The sequence below is a fragment of the Cervus canadensis genome, chromosome 28, assembly GCF_019320065.1.
Source record: "Cervus canadensis isolate Bull #8, Minnesota chromosome 28, ASM1932006v1, whole genome shotgun sequence".
Taxonomy (NCBI): Eukaryota; Metazoa; Chordata; class Mammalia; order Artiodactyla; family Cervidae; genus Cervus; species Cervus canadensis.
In genome coordinates, this window is record NC_057413.1 from 35,411,328 (window position 1) to 35,434,109 (window position 22,782).

General features: G+C 43.5%; 1 protein-coding gene across 18 annotated transcripts in view; it reads left to right on the top strand.

Moving 5' to 3' along the window:
- DST (dystonin) overlaps positions 1-22,782 on the top strand; it is a 511,627-nt gene that overhangs the window by 344,240 nt on the left and 144,605 nt on the right. For 11 of the 18 annotated variants that reach the window (XM_043450645.1, XM_043450644.1, XM_043450646.1 and 8 more), the window contains 11 exons: positions 5,094-5,222; positions 7,707-7,795; positions 8,768-8,903; positions 9,990-15,458; positions 15,585-15,734; positions 15,833-16,048; positions 16,235-16,384; positions 17,761-17,994; positions 19,208-19,360; positions 21,400-21,633; positions 22,418-22,684. In XM_043450645.1, coding sequence (XP_043306580.1) covers positions 5,094-5,222; positions 7,707-7,795; positions 8,768-8,903; positions 9,990-15,458; positions 15,585-15,734; positions 15,833-16,048; positions 16,235-16,384; positions 17,761-17,994; positions 19,208-19,360; positions 21,400-21,633; positions 22,418-22,684 — 7,227 coding nt within the window. The remainder of the gene's footprint in view (positions 1-5,093; positions 5,223-7,706; positions 7,796-8,767; positions 8,904-9,989; positions 15,459-15,584; positions 15,735-15,832; positions 16,049-16,234; positions 16,385-17,760; positions 17,995-19,207; positions 19,361-21,399; positions 21,634-22,417; positions 22,685-22,782) is intronic. The other 7 variants (XM_043450653.1, XM_043450654.1, XM_043450655.1 and 4 more) reach the window with 1 other exon arrangement.

Consider the following 22,782-nt stretch of genomic DNA (forward strand, 5'->3'; position numbering starts at 1 on the left):
ACAAGGTGGAGGAGCTCACCAGGCAAAATAATGAAACCAAGTTAACGATGCAGAGAATTCAGGCCGAATCGGCAGACGTGGTCTTAGAGAAACAAGCCATCCAGCAAAGATGCGAAACGCTGAAAGTCCAGGCGGATAGTTTCAAAGACCAGCTCCGCACGACCAACGAGCACTTGCACAAACAGACCAAAACGGAACAGGATTTCCAAAGGAGAATCAAGTGCCTGGAAGAAGACCTGGCCCAGAGTCAGCATTTAGTGAGTGAATTCAAGCAGAAGTGTGACCAGCAAGACCGCATCATCCAGAACACAGAGAAGGAGGTGCGAAGTCTGAGCGCGGAGCTGAGCGCATCCAAAGAGGAGAAGCGCCTCGGGGAACAGACGGTGCAGATGCAGCGGGCGCAGGTGCAGGATCTGAACAACAGGCTGAAGAAGGTGCAAGACGAACTGCGCTTAAAGACCCTAGAGGAGCAGGTGACGCACCGGAAGATGGTTCTGTTTCAGGAAGAGTCTGAGAAATTCAAGCGCTCTGCAGAGGAGTTTCGGAAGAAGATGGAAAAATTGATGGACTCCAAAGATATCACAGAGCGTGATATTTCGGGCATCCAGCTGGACTTCGTGTCTCTGCAGCGGGAAAACAGCAGGGCTCAAGAGAACGCCAGGCTCTGTGAGACAAACATCCGAGAACTTGAGAGGCAGCTCCAGCAGTATCGGCAGCAGATGCACCAAGGGCAGGATGGGCAGGCCCATCACTATCAGAAGTGTCGGAAGCTTGAGGATGAGCTGGTGGCCCAGAAGCAGGAGGTGGAAAACCTGAAGCAGAAGATGGACCAGCAGATAAAGGAGCACGAGCATCAGTTAGTGGTGCTCCAGTGTGAAATCCAGAAAAAGAACACAGCTATCAAGCCAGACCCTGAGATGGCAGGGAAAGAGGGTCTGGGCCCCGGGGACCTCCCCTCCACTCCCCCCAGGGCTGGGGCCCCCCTGCAGAGGTGGACTCAGGAACCACAGCCGTCGGAGGAAAGATGGGAGCATTGGGGTGAGGAGCGTGTGCAGAAGGAGGTCCAGGGCAGGCCATCAGGGGCTCTGGTTGAGAAAGAGAAAACCCAGCACTGCTATTCTGAGTACTTTTCTCAAACAAGCACCGAGTTACAGATAACTTTTGACGAGACGAACCCCATTGCAAGACTGTCAGAAATTGAGAAGCTAAGAGATCAAGCTCTGTATAATTCCAGACCCGCCATCAGGTGTCAAGATGACAAGTGTGAAATAGACCTGGTGACGCTTCTGGCGCCCTTTGAGGTATTCCCTGGGTTCTGGGACCTTACCAGTTACTCTCTGTCAAGTTTTTGCTCTTGTTTCCTTTCTCTGCCAGGCTGTATTTTTTTAGCCATGTTGAATGTGATTGGTTCTTTGTAGTTCCGACAGAAAATCATGCTGTCATTTTCTAGTGATTTACCTGAATCTTTATTACAAACCATAGTCTTTAGTTTTTAAGTGCTTGAGATGAAAAACACAGATGGCATGGCTATCCTGTTGGTATCAACAGGATTCTATTCTGAAAAATTTGACCCTAAAGAAAACTAGAAAAAGCAAGCAGTTAGTTTTAATTTCTAACACATTCTGTGGACAGGTTTCATCTCCCGTCTTTTTCAGATATACCACTTTAATATTTAATAGTCATCTAAAGTTTAAACTTCAGACTCTCAAAATAGCATTCCTTATTCCTGAACTCTCTGGGGCTTAACAGTTTTCTTCTCTTATGTCATCTTTGTTATTCTAGGAATTATATTTGGATTAGGAGTGGGTAACGTGAGAACGTTCTTTAGATGACTTTTAACATCTTGTAAATTCCCATTACAGATAGCTAAGAGCAAGCAGTGTGCTATGCGTGCGGATGTCACAGCATTAAAGCAAGAGAAGAGTCCAGTCCCTGGCAGTGAAGAATGGATGCTCGAGGGGTGCAGGGCAGCGGGTGGGCTCAAGAGAGATTTTCTAAACAAAAGCTCAGAACCAGAGACCTTTCAGAATTTTGATGGCGATCACACATGCTCGGTCAGGGATGATGAGTTTCAGTTCCAAGGGCTCCGGCACACCGTGACGGCCAGGCAGTTGGTTGAGGCTAAGCTTCTGGACATGAAAACAATTGAGCAGCTGCGACTTGGTCTTAAGACCATTGAAGAAGTTCAGAAAACTCTGAGCAAGTTTTTGACAAAAGCCACTTCCATCGCAGGGCTTTACCTAGAATCCACAAAAGAAAAGATTTCCTTTTCCTCAGCTGCCAAGAAAATCATCATTGACAAGATGATGGCTTTAGCATTTTTAGAAGCTCAGGCGGCCACAGGTTTCATAATTGACCCCCTTTCAGGGCAGACCTTTTCTGTTGAGGATGCAGTCCTTAAAGGTGTGGTGGACCCTGAATTTAAAATCAGGCTCCTTGAGGCAGAGAAGGCAGCCCTGGGCTATCCGTGTTCCTCTAAGATGCTGTCAGTGTTTCAGGCCATGGAAAATAGAATGGTTGACAGACAGAGGGGCAAACATATATTGGAGGTGCAGATCGCCAGTGGGGGCGTCATTGACCCCACAAGGGGCATTCGGGTTCCCCCAGAAATTGCCCTGCAGCAAGGACTGCTAAATAACGCCATCCTGCAGTTTCTACATGAGCCCTCCAGCAATAGCCGCGTCTTCCCTAATCCCAATAACAAGCAAGCCCTGTATTACTCGGAATTACTGCGCATGTGTGTCTTTGATGTAGACAGCCAGTGCTTTCTGTTTCCATTTGGCGAGAAGAACATTTCCAATCTCAACGTAGCGAAAACTCACAGGATTGCTGTTGTAGATACTAGGACAGGAGCAGAGCTGACTGCTTATGAGGCTTTCCAGAGAACCCTGATCGAGAAGAGTACATACCTGGAGCTCTCGGGGCAGCAGTATCAGTGGAAGGAAGCCACGTTTTATGAGTCCTATGGGCAGCCTTGTCGCATGCTGACCGATGCTAAGACCGGATTACAGTTCAGTATCAGTGAGGCCATAGAGCAGGGAACCATTGACAAAGTCACCATCAAAAAGTATCAGGAAGGCCTCCTCACACTCACAGAACTTGCCGATTCCTTGCTGAGCCAGTTGGTCCCCAAGAAGGATGTGCACAGTCCGATTGCGGGGTACTGGCTGACGTCCAGCGGGGAGAGGATCTCTGTGCTGAAGGCCTCCCGTCGGAATCTGGTCGATCGGATCACCGCCCTCCGATGCCTTGAAGCCCAAGTCAGCACCGGGGGCATCATTGACCCGCTGACTGGCAAGAGGTACCGGGTGGCCGAGGCCTTGCGCAGAGGCCTGGTGGACGAGGGCTTTGCCCAGCAGCTGCGGCAGTGCGAGCTAGTGGTCACGGGAGTCAGCCACCCTGTCACCAACAAGGTGATGTCCGTGGTGGAAACTGTGGGTGCAAACATCATCAGTAAAGACATGGGAATCCGATGTCTGGAATTTCAGTACCTGACTGGGGGGCTGATGGAGCCCCAGGCTCAGTCCCGCTTGTCCATTGAAGAAGCTCTGCAAGTAGGGATTATAGATGTCTTCATTGCTACGAAGCTCAAAGATCAAAAGTCCTATGTCAGAAACATCCTCTGTCCCCAGACGAAAAGAAAGCTGACGTACAAAGAAGCCTTAGAGAAAGCCGATTTTGATTTCCACACAGGACTTAAACTCCTAGAAGTATCTGAACCCTTGATGACAGGAATTTCCAGCCTCTATTATTCTTCGTAACAGGGCATGTTCACATAAGCAGGCATATGAGAGATGCTGGGTTAGTTCACGTTGCTGTGCCCACAGCTTGATGATAAGATCCACACCCTAATCACTGTGTCACACGCTGGAAGCACCATCAGTTTCTTGAGGGCTGGAAACACTGCTCAGAAGAGAGAATACTTTTCATTTATAAATTTATTTTTAAATAAAGTTTTATTGGAATGCAGACACACTCTTGTGTACATACTGTCTTTGGCTTACTTTTGGGCACAAGGACAGAGTTGAGTAGTTCTGACAGTGACCATATGGCTCCCAGAGCCCGAGATCACTTGTTCTCTGGTCCTTTATACAACACAGTTGCTGTCTCCTGATCTGGGAGAAATTTGCATCATTTCTCTAGACTAAAAGTCAGGTTACTTGGATTTTAGACTTCAATCTGCCCGAGAGAGAATATGTTTAAAATTGAAAATAACAAAAGATTTACTGCTCTTCATAATAGTTCCATTTAGCTTTGAGATTCAATTTTTGAACACCTACCCACAGTAAAATAAAAGTATTTTACCTGAAATATGAGACAAGCTTGAGAAACATCAGTGAGTTTACAGCATCCTTACTTCAGAATTCTGCATCCCCGATGGGACCCAGCCTGCTCTCAGGGTTCCCATTTGTTCAAGGATTCATTACACTTAACCGAAAGAGCACTTCGAAAGCACCATGAAATCAGAGGGGAAATGTGTATTTATTCCCATATCCGTGAAGCTGTGGTGGTTCAGATTGCCTTGAAAAACGCACATTTTTAGTTTTTCTGTATGTTGTAATCTACTTTACATATAATATGTTTACCACCATCTCCCATTTTAGTTACAACTTTGTAATTAAAAGCCGTGTTGTGAGTGGTTTACCTGCTGCAGGAGGGGGAAGGTTTTTCTTAGTTCTGTGTATTTTTTTTGTCTTTTGTAGACTTTATTCTTTTCAGCTTGCCATTGTCTTAGATTTTTCTGTCTAGAGAATTCTGATTGTAATGCTAATGCAAAGGCAGCGATTCAAAGAGCTTCGAGTGCTTCGTGAATAAAGTTGAGTTTTTGAATATGTTATGTTAATAGACCAGCTGGGAGTTTAGATTGATCATTCAAGAGTGTTTGTCACAGCTTGCTTTGCTACTGTAAACATTTTGGAAGTACATCTGCCACGTGATGTGTTGAATGTGGTTTAAGTGAATGAATAAAATATCTCAGTAACCTGTGTGTGATGAAAAAAATATTTTTACATCCTTGTTTTCTGAGAAGTGATTAATAGCTTGGTCATTTACTGGAATATATCTTTTTTTTTTTAATCACTCACACCTGTCAGAAGTCACTGGAAGAAGAAAAGAAAGAGCATGTTGAAAAAGCCAAAGAATTACAAAAATGGGTATCAAATATCAGCAAGACATTGAGAGATGGAGAGAAGGCTGGAAAGTCTTCCTTTTCTAAGCAAAAGGTATTCATCGAGATCCTGGTTTAATAATAATTACAATGATAAGAATTTACTGAGTCGATACAGTCTGTCTAAAAAATACTTCTAATTCTTTAGTTTTCGCCGTTTCTTTGGGCAACTATAATGAAGATCAGAGAGGTTCAGTAACTTGCCCAAGGAATCACAGTATGTGGCAGAAGAAGCTGTCTCTGCTCCAGATTCTGAACTTTATCAATACTGATCTCACTATTAGCCAGCCAGTATGTGGTCCTGGTCTTCCTCACAGTGAGCTCTGCTTCTTGGTTGCTTTGATTAGCACTGCTGGAGAGTAGAATCACTCTCTTTTATGCCCTGAGTACATCCACACACTCTTGTGTCATAAAGAGATGCAGGTTCCTTTTTACAATGTTTCAAGTAAACTTCTTGAACAACAAGTTTCAAGAACAAAACACAAACCAAGATGAACAACATGTGAAGATTGAAATCAGTTGTGCTTTTCTGGATCTTTTTTATTTCCTAAAGATAACGACTTCTGCCCTCCACCAGGAATTCTAGGTTCTTTCCCTCTCCTAATGAAGCCTTCAGTTCTGTGGGCTAAACTTGTCTCCTTGGCATTGGTTGAATGGCTACATCTCGTGAGATGTTACTGCTCCGAGGTGTCCATTGGAATGCCCCACCTGATGCTCCTAGGGCACTGGGTTAAATTAAGTGGGGTTACTGTTGCTGGTGATAGCACTGGAATTGCTGGTTTATTTTAAAAAATAAACCTCTGCTAAGTTAAGCAGCATTTTTTGGGGGTATGTTTCCTACAGTACCCTCCTGACCTGTGGCAATCACAGAGGTGCTCAGTAGCTTTTTACCTTCGAGCTCTGTATCAACACACACTTGTCATCACTTGAAACAGACATTGTTGGCGTAATCTAATAGTGGAGAACTTCAGTATCTTGTCACATTTCACCTGTGGTGCAAGGCAGGTGTGCCATCTCTGAGGTTCCCCCGGGAGAGGTTTATAGACCTGAGTTGCTTGAATTCTCATTCATTTGAAATCAAGCCAGCTTAGCTCATAGTCTAGCAAACTGCATTTTATAGAGTTTGGAGGAAATAAGTTGGAAAACACAATTACACTGAGTGTTTTAAACCTAAAGCCTTCAAAGTGAATGTGAATGTTTACTTTAAAACATCTTAATTTCCCCCCTGTTAAATAGGACAGGAATTAAAATAGGGACACAGACCTTAGCAAGGATTTCTTTGTGGAGAACAGGCTTCTTCTGAGGAATGTGGTTTGTAAACCCTTGGTATGTCCTCATTCCGTGGTTATGAGTGCTCCAGAATTTTATAAATCGGTTTCAGGTTTACACCTGGCAGACATAAGAATAGACACTTTTCCAGCACAGATTGTGGCCTCAGTTACAAATCTTGAATTACTCTTGTTCTCTCTATTAAAGGAAATCTCAGGTAATTTGATGGCAATAATAAGTGTCTTTCAAAAAATTAGTATGGCCTCATGCTTTCCTATTGGAGAAGGCAATGGCACCCCACTCCAGTACTCTTGCCTGGAAAATCCCATTGACAGAGGAGCCTGGTGGGCTGCAGTCCATGGAGTCGCTAAGAGTCGGACACGACTGAGTGACTTCACTTTCACTTTTCACTTTCATGCACTGGAGAAGGAAATGGCAACCCACTCCAGTGTTCTCGCCTGGAGAATCCCAGGGATGGGGGAGCCTGGTGGGCTGCCATCTTTGGGGTTGCAAAGAGTCAGACACGACTGAAGTGACTTAGCAGCAGCAGTATGCTTTCCTATAACCACAAAAAATAGACTTTAAATTGATTCTCAATAGAATATGTCTGGGGAATATATACCTTTTCATTGTCCCATCACTTAAAAGAATGGTAATTACTTTCTGACATTGTTTAGTCACTAAGTGGTATCTGACTCTTCTGCCACCCCGCTTGTCCATGGGATTTAGGGCTTCAGAAATGTTACACTTCTGAATTAGGAGAAAGTAATACAAGGGCTTGCTTTCCCCAAACTGGTCAGTTTAATTTCTCTGACTGTCACTGGCGACTTTTGCAAGCAAATGTCTTAATAATAGGAATTATTTAACCTCGTTCTGCAGATCTAGAGAGAAATACTTCCACCATGTTTTTTCCCAAAGGAGTGCTGTATCCTCTGTGAGGATGGTGATGTCCAGCGCTGAGCATCTGTGCCTCCTTCCTTCGTGGTTGGGCTGGGATGGAATGCAAGAATCTTACCATGTTGTATTATTATTTCCTTGTGGAAATAATGGCTTTAGGATTAGAGGGAGGGGCTTCATTCATTGTGCATTCTCAATGAAGTATTCATCTTATCCAGACCTGCAGACTGGGAATAACTCATAGCATTGACTCAGGTCACCTGAAAATAGACCCATCGTGTGGGTGTTGATGGAAACTTGGATCAGTTTTTTAAAAGACTGTTATCTAGCCTTCGTGAAGGAAGAGCCTGAGTGTGCTTTCTTTACCTTGCAGATTTCCAGTGAGGAAATTTCAATCAAGAAGGAACAGTTATCGGAAGCACTACAAGGCATGCAGCTCTTTCTGGCTAAACATGGAGACAAGTATGTTGGTTTTAATTAGGTCTTTTATTCAAAGTAGCGAAGTGGTCTTCAAAATGCTCAGCAAAGCAGAGGATGTTAAATTTTAGTGGAGGGTTTAAAAATGGAACTCAGTCACAAGTTTAGTTAATAACCTATGATTATAAACTGATTTAATTGTCTCTTTTCTTGACTCTCAGTCTTTACCAAAATTCTGAAATATACTTATTATCTCCATATATTGCTGATAAGAAAAACAGACTCAGCATTAAGGATCAATTGCTAGTTAGTTGTAAAGATTCCAAGCCAAGTCCTGATTCTAAGTAGTACTTAGTCTCCAAGACCTGCCTTTTGGAAAATATGTATAAATGTGTTCTTTATTTCCTTAGCTGAGACCTTTGGCAATGAGATTTCTAACGGTTTGGTCCTTGCTTTGAGGCCCTTCATATATTTTAGCCTCAGGAAGGGATGGAATCTACCCTTTTCTTAAACCTTTTATTGCTGTTGTCAGAATTAATCTAGAATGATTTTGTGCCTTAGCGAATTGGGTTAATTTCCTTATAAATTTCATTTTTATTCATCTTTCTGCTTGAACAAGTTTCCTCTTGAGTCATGGCGCATTACTTGTCCCTTTGCCATGTTGGAACTAACAATGGAATCTTTCCCTCCGTTAGATAACAGCAATTGCTGTTTTAGAAATTTGCATATACTAGAGAGATACTGATATATTAGTCTATACTCTTTCCTTTGGTCCTTTGTAAAGGCCATCCTTAATTTACATATATAGCCACTCTAGACCCTAGCCATCTGTGTACGAGATTATGTTATTTTTTATTGTGTTACAGTATTGATACAGTATTGATTTTTTACATTATATTTTATGAGGCAATACTAATTTAGAAAAGTATTTTTCTTCATAAAATCATTGCACCTACTATGTCCTAGTTATCACTTGAAGACTTATATTCTTCATTTCCTACTTTCTGGTTATTTTAGAATGACAGATGAAGAAAGAAATGAATTGGAAAAACAAGTGAAAACTCTCCAAGAAAGTTATAATTTATTCTTTAGTGAATCTCTGAAGCAACTGCAACAGTCACAAACCTTAGGAGACATCAAGGTAGAGGAGAAGGTAATGTTATTTATTTAGAATAGGAGGCTGTTTGAAGACTCTCAGTCTAACTGCATGGTTGTAGGAATATATGTCAGTGACAAAGAAATGATCTTGAGTTGTGTACGTGGAAGAAACATGGGTGGGGTTTATGTAAGTACTTGGAGATTTCCGTGTTGGTTTTTAAATGCAACCTTTCACTTGCTGTCATCAGTTTCTGTGACATCTTAATCTCTGCCTTGCATGGTAAAAGAAAAAGAGTCATTCATTTTTCTAACTCTTCTCTTTCAAAGTCATTCTGCTGCTGCTACAGTAGGTATTTTAATATATAAATGTGATGATATAAAATAGTCTATGAGTCATCTCTAAAGGTGCCACTGGAATATTAGGGGGTTTGTCTGCTCTTCAGAGATAGCCAGGAGATTTATTTGAGACATATTGGGCCATATGTCTTAGTAAGGATCCTCTAGCATCTTCAAAATATAACAAAAATTGCTTACAATTTGGCCTATCCTTGAACTTTCAAAACTTGACAATACTCAATACTCAACACAATATTCTGAATTCAAAAAGTTATTTTTATATTCAATTCTCTTACTCCCTGGAGTACTTTGCACACTATTTGTCGCATTTTGAGGGTACGTAGTGATTTTTTCTGGCTTGTGGGTTTTTGGCTGTCTGAAGAAGTCTGTATGCTGTAAACATCAATAGCATGGGGTTTTTAAACTCTCCCGTGTCAGGAGACTAATCTCATTGGGTTGCAGAGAGCATGGTTTGCCTTCCAGGTGTGTGTCCTGTCTCCTCACCCTCATCTTCTCCGTGTCCTCACTAACCTGTTGATGTCCACAATATGAAGTTTTCAATTCACAGATGCATGTTGTTTTCAAAGCTTTATCACATCCTGTGCTCTCGATAGATCACTGACTTAGATCACTTGTGCATTTGAGCTGCCTAACACTCACAGCCTTGCCACACCTCGGTAAGTAGAGGATTTTTATGCTAAAATGTCTTTTTTTTATTTTTTAAAAAAAAACCCTGCAAACTAAATTTCTTGACACTCTGCTCACCCCTGTGTCAGCCACTGAGACTTTTGCGCTTTCCTTTCAGCTGGATAAAGTCATCGCGGGCACCGTTGATCAGAGCACGGGCGAAGTCCTTTCTGTCTTTCAGTCGGTGCTGAGAGGCCTCCTCGATTATGACACGGGAATTCGGTTGCTTGAGACCCAGCTCATGATTTCTGGGCTCATCTCGCCAGAATCAAGAATGTGCTTTAACCTCAAAGATGCCCAAAGTCACGGCCTTATCGATGAGCAAGTTCTGAGCCAACTCCAAGAACTCGATGAAATGAAGGAGATTATCTCCACTGTGTCGTCCACCAGGGTTCCGGTGCTGGATGCCCTGGCTGAAGGTGTGATCTCAGAGGCCATGGCCATCAGAGTGCTCGAGATCCTGCTTTCCACGGGCTCGCTGGTTATTCCAGCCACAGGAGAACAGCTGACCTTGCAGAAGGCTTTCCAGGAGCACTTGGTTTCCTCGGCCTTATTTTCTAAAATCCTGGAAAGGCAGAATCTGTGCAAAGACCTTATTGACCCCTCCACCTCTGAGAAGGTGTCTCTAATAGATATCATGCAAAGAAGCGTTTTGCAGGAAGACTTAGGGATGCGGCTTCTGCCTGTGAGGCCTCAGGAAGGAGGCAGAATAACGTTAAAATGTGGCCGAAATGTGAGCATTTTAAGGGCAGCACACGAAGGCCTCATAGACCGTGAGACCATGTTCAGGTTACTGGGCGCCCAGCTGCTCTCAGGAGGCCTGATCAATTCCAAGTCTGGTCGGAGGCTGACTGTCGAGGAAGCCGTGGCAGAGGGGGTAATGGACAGAGACACTGCCAACGGCATCCTCACTTACCAGGTGGAGACAGGAGGAATCATCCGCTGCAACCCTGCCAAGCGTCTGACTGTCGATGAGGCAGTCCAGTGCGATCTGATCCCGCCCAGCAGTGCCCTTCTGGTCCTTGAGGCTCAGCAAGGCTACGTGGGCCTCATCTGGCCTCACTCTGGGGAAATCTTCCCCACATCATCATCTCTGCAGCAGGAATTAATCACCCACGAATTGGCCTCCAAGATCCTGGAAGGGAGGCAGAAAATCGCTGCTCTTTACATCCCAGAAACTTGTCAAGTCATCGATTTGGAGGTTGCCACACAACTCGGAATTATAGATAATCACACAGCATCGATTTTAAAAAGTATAACACTGCCCGATAAAATGCCAGATTTGAGAGATTTAGAAGCTTGTAAAAATGCCAAAAGATGGCTCTCTTTTTGTAAATTCCAACCGTCTATGGTCCATGATTACAGGCTAGACGAGGATGCTTTTGATGGAGAGGAGCCAGTGGCAACTCAGAGCTCAGAACAAACTAAAAAGTTGTTCCTGTCTTATTTGATGATAAATAGCTATATGGATGCAAACACAGGGCAGAGGCTTTTGCTGTATGATGGAGACTTGAATGAGGCTGTCGGGATGCTCCTGGAAAGCTGTGGTGCAGAAATTGACAAGGACACACCCACTGAAGAGTGTTCTGATGTCTTAAGACTCCCTGGTGTATTTCTGAATAACACTGCAAGTAAAGCAATGGGTGAAAGTCCAGCTTCACCAAGTAGTTCTGATGAATGTCTTCAAAGAGAACCTGAAAATAAAGAAACTCCTGAAAATGCCATAGACGAAGAGTTTCAGGAACTGGAGACTAATGTTATCAGGAGTGAATTTTGGCTGTCAGAAAACTTGGCAGATGTAATCGCAACTGATCTTAAAGTTGAGAAATCACCCGGTGTGTGTGTTCCCTGTTCCAGATCAAACTTAAGACAGCTTGGACTTGCTGATGTTAGCCTGCCCAGTCAAGACTCTGAAAACAGACTTGAAAATGGTGAAAATCAAAGTCAATTAGAAACAAAGGAACATGCAGATGAATGTAGTTGTTCTAAAAATCTTCACAAGTTTGCAAGTGATTTGATAACAAATCCTATGATAAAATCAAAAACTAGTAGAGCCTATGATTTAAATGAAACAGAGAATGAAGATAATATTAGCAGGGGTTCAACTCTCTTTGACTATTCCCCCAGGCTGAGTGCCTTGTTAAGTCATGATAAACTGAGGACCCAGCAGGGAAGTTTTCATGATGTACGCAGTGCAGAGAGTAGTGGAAAGAAATGTGAAACCTTTACATTGTCGTTCAATGACCAAACGGAGTCATCAGGTCAAAGAATAAGAGAAAAATTTCAAGACCAGTTTCTGGGAATTGCAGCTATTAACATCAGTTTAAAGGGAGAGCAAGCTGTAGAGAAATCTTTCAGTGTTGGTTGTAGTCATCGTCAGGTAGAGGATCAGAGTGATGACTTTAGTTCAGATACTTGTGGTGAAGATGAAGACACTCCTGCTGCTTCTCAGCAGGAACCCGAAGAGGAGCAAAGTGAGTCCACAGTGGAGGGGTCCTCGGGTGCCCCGGCCTCAAGGGCTGGTCGTCATTATGTCAGCCCAGCTCACACACGTACCCCATCTTTGGAAGGAACTGTCAGCGCCAGTGCTGGCGACTATGAAACGTCCCTGCTGGACGATCGGCAGAGCGATACAGCAACGGACACAGACAGCGATGCTGACTTTTACGACACACCCTTGTTTGAGGACGACGACCACGACTCCCTGCTCCTCGAAGGTGATGACTGTGACTGTCTGCAGCCCGAGGACTATGACTCGCTGCCAGAGGACGACTGGGCCGCTCCTCCTGGAGAGCTTTTCTATGATGCTTCTACAGAGGGCGAACATTCTGTGGGGACCCAGGCGGGGCTGGCTGATAGCTTAGGTGTGAGGGGAGAAGTGCAGTCTCTGCAGGATTTTCTCATAGGTGCTGAGAAGGCAGAGTTCGGTTCTGGTGAAGAAATCCAGTTAAATTCACTTGGGTCCCATGAAGTGAGCGGACCGTTGATGGAAACTGTATCAGAAAGGGACAGCACAGATGACCTTGAAGGTGATGAGTCTGACTCATTGACTGACTATGAAATTGGGGGAGGAAAAGAGAGCTTCAGGACGGCGGTACAATCTGAGGACGCTGGCTGCTGGGAAGAGAGAGAAAAAGACTGTGTAACTGGACAAGAATTTGAATCTGCTCCTGATCATTTAGAGTCTGTGCAAAGCAAAGACAGTTACAAGGGTTCCGTGTCTGTCCGTAATGAGCAGGACGACGCCGATGACTGCGCTGCTGATGCTGGAGATGGAGTGGGCGGGGAGGGTGCGGAGCCTGTGGGCCAGGGTGCGGCTGCGGCCCTGGTCATCCCTGGCTGTATTGCAGCTGCTCCTGAAACAGAAAACAGCTGTGTAAGTCAAAGGAACAATAAAACGGTTCTCCCGACTCAAAAGCATCATCATAATTCTTCACAAAAACAGCAGGGTGTGAATGTTTTACAGTCAGAATCAAGTAGTAAAAGTAGCTTAGGTCCTGAAATAAACCACTTTCTGGAAGATACAAATGAGGTTGTTGGAAAAAGCATAGAAGATCTGTTGAATCACGAGATAGTCCTTCAGGATGAATTACTGCCTCTCATGAAAGACACTGAATCAGAAAACACCTTTAGCCCTGTTGGTGCCTTACCTAATACTAGTATCAGTTCAGCCTCTGAACTAGAGGACCACCTAAAGAACACAGGGCTTAAGTTGATTCAGCCAGAATCTGCTGACTCTGTGAAAGGTGGAAATCCATATTATGAGAATGTGACACTTCGTGGTGACTCCTCTTCTGATGAAATCATTTGTTCTGAGCCCAGCTTAACAGGAAAACCTGCCGAGGAAGGCCATTTGTCATTCACAGTGTCTGTAGCTGATAACGATCCTCCAGGCAGTGGAAGGGATCTAATTAAAAGGAGAGCTGACAAAAGCAATATACTAACAGAAGATGAAGCATCAGTTCCTAAAATGTGTGCAGGTAAAGGAGTTCTCATAGAAGGTCCCTTAGAAGATAGTAAATATCCTGAACTTTTGCCCAGTAAAAGTACAAGGGAGAGTCTTGATTTAGTTAATAGTCCATTTCCATTCCCACAGACCGCACACAGTGAAGAACACAGTCAGGAAGGAAGCCTTAAAAACACAACAGTAGCCCTTAAAGATGAACCACAGAACCTACCAACAGTAGTTAGTAGAAGTCCCCTTCAGTTTGAGAATCTTGAAGAAATATTTGACTCATCAGTTTCCCAAGTGATCAGTGATGACATGACTTCAGGCATGACCTTGTCCAAAGGGTTTACAAGGATTGAGACAGATTCACTCCCCAATGGACCTGAAGATGAGCCTGATCTGTTTACTTACTTAAAGCATTGTGCTAAAGATGTAAAAGCAGAGGATGTACTGAAACCAGGTGAAGAGACCTCAAGCTGTATTCCAGTCGCTTCCTCTCCCAGGAAGGAGCATTTACAATCAGGAGTTAATAATGCAGACGAGACGGCAGCTCTTGCCCAAGAAGACTCGCCTCCAAAGGAGATGGCCCAACAGAAAGACCTTCCTGCTGAAGTAAGCAGATCAGGAGTTCCCAAGTTCACACCAGCAGGAGATGAAAGCACGCCTTCAGGCTTCCCTCTTGGAAATGCGGAAGGCCTTGGAAAACACATGGGTTTTGTACAGTCAGAACTCTGTGCAGATGGGGTAAGAACTAACTCCAGTAAGGCTCTAAGCACTGACTGCTCATCCTTAGAAATTAACAGCAAGAAAGAGGGGATTGAGCAGCAGAAAGGGAGAGAACCAGCTCCGTCTCCAGGAGCCCAGGGCAGCGAGGTGCAGGTCGCTGAACTATCTCAGGCCTTGGTGGAGGACGTCAGGGACACCTTAAAAGGTAGTTTGAAAGAACGTCATGTGACTCCTCAAGAGCTTGGAAAACCTTCAGCCTGTGCAGATGCTAACATTCTAATTCAAACCTTAATTAAAAGAGGTAGCTCATCACAGTTCGTAAATGAAACAACTGGTGTGCCCAGTGACTCTAACACCAGTGGCTGTGGCATTTCCCCCACCAAAAACTCACCAGAATTAAAAACAGAGAGCAGAGAGGATCCACTCTGCACTGCAAACCTCAAGTCTGAATTGCTCCTCAGTATACTTAAGCAAAATCAGTATAGCCAGAAAGTTATAGGAGCTTTTGAACTGATGAAAGAATTAACTCAGATGGAGTGTGATCTGGAGAAAAAGGGTGGGACATCTGCACTTCCTCCTCTGCATCTTGAAAATATATTCTGCAAGCTGCTTGCTGATGGATATTCAGAGAAGGGAGGACAGGGTGGCGACTTGAATCAAAAATCACCTACAGCTCCTGAGGTGACGGATGAGGAGCCACACATTCTTGAAGAATTCAACAGCAAGGGCGGAAACCCCTGTTCCCTAAATTTACAAAGTGTGAAAGAGAGTGGCCCGGAAAACTCTCCTGTCTGTGCACCAGGTTTGCCAAGAGATGGGAGGCGGAAGGAGCCATATGCTGCATCCCCAGGCCGTTTGGAATGTATTTCAGGGTCAGAAGACTTGGCTTCTGGAGACAGCTCGATGAAGCGAGTAAGTAGACTTTTCATTTTTTAAGCAAGTAGCTGCGTGGAGCATTTGAGAATAATCACATATATTTTATTTGCTTGAAAAATCTGCACAGAGCTGATTGAATTAAATGTCCACATTTATCTTTAGTTTTCCAAGGAGCTGCAGCAATGCTTACAGCACAGATCAAAGATGTGTGAGTATTTGGCTTTGCTTCAAGACATGAAGCCCCCCTTCGGCAGCCAGGACTCCCAGGATGGCAGTCTAGAAGCTTTGAGAGACCAGCTGAAACAGTTGGAGGTAAGAATCGTCTGCTGACTGTTATGGAGGGTGGTCAGCTAGTGAGAAACGTGTGTTTCTCACTAAACAGATACGAGATAACGTATTTTTTTCTGCAGACGTTTGAATTGGGATTGGCTCCAATTGGTGTGATTTTAAGAAAAGACATGATGCTGGCGGAGGAGTTTGTACAGTCTGTGCCGGGTGACTTCCCCAGGGGACCCCTCGAGGACCTGAGCGTGAGCCTCCAGAGTCTGCAGACGGCCTTCTCATCCCTCCAGGCCGCGTCTTCAGAAAGAATGAACCATATAACGCTGGCGATCGACTCCGAGGTGGTAGGTACCAGAACGTCTTGCGCCAAGTCAGATCCAGCTTTTGGAAGAAAGTTGAGGGTTTGAAAATTTAGTCATAAGATGAAATATTTATTCTTAAACCATTAAGCCCTTCACACAGGATCATTATTTGTAGGAATTTAAAATGCGGGGAAAGATAAAAAGGAACATGCAATTTTTATTTTCTAGTCTAAACTAGCCGTTTCCCATGAAGAGTTTCTGCAGAAACTTCAGTCATTCTCACGCTGGATATCGGAGACAAGCGAATCTGTGAAGGATGTGGAGGTCATGACAGTTCGAGACACTGAACCCATAAAACAAAGCTTGGAGTTTCTCAAGGCAGGTATCAAAATCAGTAAGATAAAGCGTGTGTGTGCGTGAGTCGCTCAGTTGTGTCTGACTTTTGAGATCTCGTGGACTGTAGCCTGGCAGGCTGCTCTGTCCATGGGATTCTCCAGGCAAGAAGACTGAAATGGGTCGCCAGTCCCTTCTCCAGGGGATCTTTCCGACCTGGGGATCAAACTCGGGTCTCCTGCATTGCAGGCAGATTCTGTACTGCTGAGTCACAGGGAAGTCCTTTAAAGTATTGGGCTGGCCATAAAGGTTGTTAGGATTTTTCCGTAAGATGGTACAGAAAAGCCCGAACAAACTTTTTGGCCAGCCCAGTACACTAGAAAACTTGTGGACTTAGTATCACAAAGGTTTAGAGAAAAGGGGACCTGCTTATGCTGTGAAGGCTATTTCCTTTCTCCGTAAGAGATGTTTGCTGACAGCTGATACAGCAGTAAGATGATCACTTCAAAGCTGTCATTCTGTCTTTCCCTGCGGCCTTTATGAAGCTGTAACCATTGCTGCATGTTGAGACTGGTATTTATGTATTTATTTATGTATCAGTCACATAAAGATACAGTAATTTAAGTCAGTCCTGTAGCTGTCTTATAGTATTAGTCATTTAGTCACACCTTTTTCCCCAAGTTGTTACTGTGAACCGCATCCCTCATGAATGGCAGGGAATGACACTCTTGGCCTGTGAGTCAGAAAACTGAAATTCTGGCCTCTTGGGACTTACGTCTTAAATCCCCAATGGTCTCATGTATGTGCTGCCACAATTACATGGATATTGTATGTATTAGCAAGTAATATTTTAATGTTGATGTTTCCCTTCAATGTGCTAAACATACACAGGTTGGATCTTTACCTTTTGCTTCAGTTAACTTTTTAAGTGCTTCTACCAGACAAGGTTGAAATATTCTGAGAGGGTTGGTTTTTTTTTTTTTTTAATACAATGTTAATGACCATAGTATTGAAATAATTTCATTACTACCTTTCATTACAAATGATTGGCTCAACTCAGTGAATCGTGAAAAAAGATCAATAAAAGCTTGAATACCTGATAGAAGAAGCATGTATATGTGCTAAATCGCTTCAGTTGTGTCCGATTCTTTGCGACCTTATGAACTGTAGCTCCCCAGGCTCCTCTGTCCATGGGATTCTCCAGGCAAAAATACTGCAGTGGGTTCCCATTCCCTCCTCCAGGGGATCTTCCAGACCCAGGGATTGAACCCGAGTCTCATTATGTCTCGCATTGGCAGGCGGGTTCTTTACCACTAGCGCCGCCTGGGAAGCCCTGTATTTTGTAGTAAGTGTTATTGTTGATAGAAGCTTTGTATTGTGGCTTCACTTGCTGTTCATAACTAGTACTACTTTGTTCACAGAATGTGCTGAAAGACCTCGGACACACCAAGACACAGCTGGAGACGGTTGCCTTTGACGTGCAGTTCTTCATCTCTGAACATGCCCAAGATCTGTCTCCCACCCAAAGCAGACAACTCTTAAGGCTCTTAAACACAACTCAGAAGGGTTTCCTTGACGTGCAGGACTCAGTAACTACCCAGGTGGAACATTTAGAGGCTCAGTTACAGCTAGAACAAGATCTCGATCATCAGAAGGTCTGCCTTTCTTTGTGGAGTTGAAATTCTTGGCTTTTAGCGCTTCAGTGTGAAACCCGTAATGTAGACCCCAGGGGCTGTGGGTAGGAAAAGATAGGAAGGGTTTTCTGGAATGGCAGTGAATGGACAGGGTATGATGTAGCAATTCTACAATATATAAAGGTGTTTTTGGTCCCAAGAAGGCTAGAATTAGTTGCTTTTAATTTTCATGACTCCCTCAAACTACTGTTTTTAGGGAAGAGTTGTAATTTTTTTCCCTAGGAGGAACAAATGTGTATGCACTGCGAAATGTCCAGGGATAAATTGATGAACATGTGGAGAGCAAAGGTTAAGGGTGTCTTTGCTTCTTGGGAGCAGGGTGGCCCAGCAAGATGGGACTGGGCTCTGGAGCCAGGCTGCCTGAGTTTACACACTGTTTACAGCCCTCACCCACTGTGGGGACCCGGGGCAGGTCACTGAACCGGTTATTTCACTGACAAATTGGAGATTGTAGCAGTGCTTACACAGTAGTATCGTGGGCATCAATGAAAGAAAGAATTAAAACTCTTACGACCTTGCCCGGCACCTGTCAGGCTCCTATTCAACCTGATCCATGGCTGTAGAATGAGTAACTAGAGTGTATTTAATAGGAAGATGAAAGATGCAAGCAATGGCTGGATTAATCTCTTAGGATGATGTAATGAATTATTTGGGGTGGTCCATTCAATAGCAACAGTGTGCAGAGGTGGGACAGAACTGGCCCCAGTGATGAAGGCATGAGAACTTGTGCAAAACTCCTTCAATTCCCTCTGGAAGCACAAGTGTGGTCTCCAGCGTGATATCCTGTCTACACATAACGAATATATGCTCACAGACTGATCACAACTAACTTCTGTTTTGATATCCTTTTGCAGAATTAATTGTGTGTGTCGCAGGTTTCAAGAGCTTCAGAAAACGGGCTGTTTCTTCCTGTCGGTCAGGAGCGCCGGTTCTCACACGTTTGCGTGGCCAGTGCTCTGTTGAGCGGGGTCATCGACGCGCGATCCCCTCCCCTGTCCATGAGCCGCGCTCTGACGTTCTGTCACTTGTCCAGCGTGTACCCCACTGCTATTGTGTTTACAGCATACGTAGGGAAGCTTGTGTAGAGGAAACTTGCAGAATGTGTTGTGGTAAATAGCTGTGACCGTAGTGAGCTGGGGGCCAGTTCACGAGGCTACGCTTTTCTTCCCTTCAGCTGGTGGCCGAGCGTCAGCAGGAGTACAAAGAGAAACTGCAGGGCATTTGCGACCTCCTCACCCAAACCGAGAACCGCCTCATCGGTCACCAGGAAGCCTTCGTCATTGGAGATGGCACGGCTGAGTTAAAGAAGTACCAGTCCAAGCAAGAGGTAGAAACCTAGCTTTGCGTTAGTGGGTCGAGTCCATGTTAAGATGGATTACTGGTATTTGGAAAGCAGTTGGGGTTATTGGAAAGTAGTCACCCTTTACCTTTTCAGAGGCAGGGTGCACCCAAGACACCCCTAGATCCGAGCTTGAAACTGTATACTAAAAGTTGTATTTCAGGCTCCAGCAAGCCAGGTAATTTTCTTGCCTCTTTTTTGGTGAGATGTTGAATGGAGGAGACATATATATAGGAGGTTTGATAGGTGGGAGAAAAACCTTATATGATGAGTTAGAATCTGGATCCATTGAAGACCAGTCACTCACAGATCAGGAGACATATCCATGAGTTTGGGTTCTTGGTCTTTCTTAGGTTCATCTTATTCCTTCCATTGTTTTCTGAGATTTGTTTCTTTTCATTGAAGGAGCAAGCAATAGTAACAGATAAAGAAAGCTTTATTTCAGTGTCAGGAGAAGGAGCATTCTCTTCACTGTGAGATAGTTCCTGGTTCTGCTCCCAGACTCTGTGTTGCTGGCTCTGTAACTGAAGCTCTCAGAGCCTCACTGACTTTGTTGCTCATACTTCGACTGCTGCGTTACTGTCAGAGTTAAATATTATATGTCAGGGGACCAGCAGTTAATGTTGTATAGTAGTGGCTTGGTGAAAAGGATCTCTTTTTTAAAAAATATATTTATTTATATATTTTAAAGTATAGTTGATTTACAGTATTATATTAGCTCCAGACGCAACACATAGTGACTCAACGTTTAACAGATTACACTCCCATTTAAAATTAATATGTTGGCTATATTCTCTGTGCTGTACAATATATTCTTATATTTTATGTATTCTATACATAGTGTTCATAGATTGGAAGAATTAACATTGTAAAAAATGTCCATACCACCCAAAGAAATCTATAGATTCAGTGTGATCCCTATCGAAGTACCCATGACATTTTTCACAGAACTACAACACATAATCCTAAAGTTTACATGGAACTACAAAAGACCTTGAATAGCCAAAGCAATCTTGAAAAAGAACAAAGTTAGAGTTGTCTTGCTTCTGGATTTGGAACTGTCTCACAAAGCTGTTGCCATAAAATGAGATGGCACTGGCACAAAATGGACACAGAAATCAGTGGGGCAGAAGAGAGCCCAGAAATAGACCCTGACAGCCAATTAGTTCTGACAAAGCAGGCAAGAATATACAAGGAGGAAAAGCCTCTTCACCAGGTGGTGCTGGGACAACTGGACAGCCGCTTTCCATTCAGATACTTCCCAGAGAAACCTGGGGAGCCTTAAAATAAAATTATGGGGAAGAATAACATGAAGACTTAAGCATAGTACAATATAAAGAATGCCATTATAATGGGTGAAAAGAGGAAGAATTACCTAGAGCAATCTAACGAGAGGAAAGCTATGATAGTTGAGGAGAGATCTTACTCTGAGCTTCCTAGCAGCCAGGGCAAAGAAGCAAACATTACGTTTTATAGAACTCTGGCATTTAGGAGAAAAAATTGTCTTTGTTTGGAGATTATCTTAGGAACAACTTAGCTCATAATTTAGGGAATTATTTGTTTTTATTTTGAGAAGTAGATATATATTAAAGAATTAATGTTTAGAAAGAGAATTGATAATATTAACATGTATTTAAAAACTTTTATGTACCCACATAATGTAAAAAAGTCTGATGTGTACAAATTTGTAAAGATTATATACTAAATATTTGTTTTCAGTGTTTTGCAAACCACATCCATTTATTAACCATGCAAATCTCATACCTTTCTTTAGTGGTCTTTGAGGTTTCAAATTACATTAAATATTATGATTTAAATAAGACCATTCAAATGAACATGGTATTGAATACGCTTTTTCAACCTGTATGTGTTCTCCTCTGCCCACACCTACCCCCACTTTTAGAATTACGGTTTTGAAAGAATTAAACAGGTTATGATTCATGGGGTCGCAAAGTTGGACACGACTGAGCGACTGAACTGACTGACTGATTGACTAATTTAATGATTTTTTGTGTGTGTGTTAAAAGGAATTACAGAAAGATATGCAAGGAAGTGCACAGGCATTGGCAGAAATAGTGAAAAACACAGAGAATTTCTTAAAAGAGAGTGGCGAAAAGTTGTCACGAGAAGATAAGGCTGTGATTGAACAGAAGCTGAATGAAGCTAAGATAAAGTGTGAACAGCTGACCATAAAGGCAGAGCAGTCAAAGAAAGAGCTGGATAAAGCTGTGACGACAGCAATCAAAGAAGAAACGGAAAAGGTACTTACTCAGATGTGTGGTACCCTGCTTCTGTGGCTTTGTTGAAAATGACTAGGATACCAAGTGCCTTGATTTATTACATGCTGTCAGGAGGTCAAAGTGATGGTTAGCACCAGAGACTAGAATTTTGGGTTTTCATGTATGTAATTGACCAGATTTGAAGAATTGGCCTTGTTGAACTTAAAAAAAAATTTTTTTTAATCAAAGTTAATGTACAATATTATATAAGTTACAGATATACAACATAGTGGTTCACCATTTTTAGGTTATATTCAATATATGGTTATTATAAAATAGTGGCTGTATGCCCTGTGCTGTACCGTATACCATTGTAGCTTTTTTTTTTTGGCCTCGCAGCTTGCGAAATCTCAGTTCTCTGATAAGGGATCAAACCTGTGTCCTCAGCAGTGAAAGCGCCGAGTCCTAACCACTGGACTGCCAGGGGAGTCCCTTCTTATAGCTTAATTTCTTTTACATATAGTAGTGTGTAGGCTTTGTTGAACTTTTAAAAAAAAATCTAAGTGGGATTGTGGAACTTTCTACTTGTGAGATGTGTGAGGTCTCATCAGTTATAATTTTGGAATGTATTTTAAGAACAGTGGAAACTTCAGAGTAACTGCCAGTTGCTGTAAGACTTAATTTCATCATGTTCAGTTTTCAGCGTGGGTCTGGTTTGTTTCCCGCCTCTGATTTTTCAGGGGTCTAACTGTTTGCTTTCAGAATGTCTAAACACCCACGCCTCGGCCCACATTCAAGGTTACCTATTGTGGCCTTTCCTGCCCAGGTTGCTGCTGCAAAGCAGCTGGAAGAGAGCAAAACCAAGATCGAAAACCTCTTGGACTGGTTGGCAAATGTCGACAGAGACTCAGGGCGGGCAGCAGTGGAGCCGAAACAGGTCATTGAACAGAACGGGACGCACTTTCAAGAGGGTGATGGCAAGTCGATGATGGGAGAAGAGGATGAATTCAACGGAAACGTGTTGGACACGGATGTTGACGGGCGCGTCGGGACCACCGAGGAGAACTTGAACCAGCAGTACCAGAGGATGAAGGTGCGTGGTTTCACACAGGGTGCTGTTAGAGTCTCTTTTCGGGTCTGTACAGATAGGAAGAACTTAGCATGTGAGTTGTCCCTTCAAAGCTCAGGGAC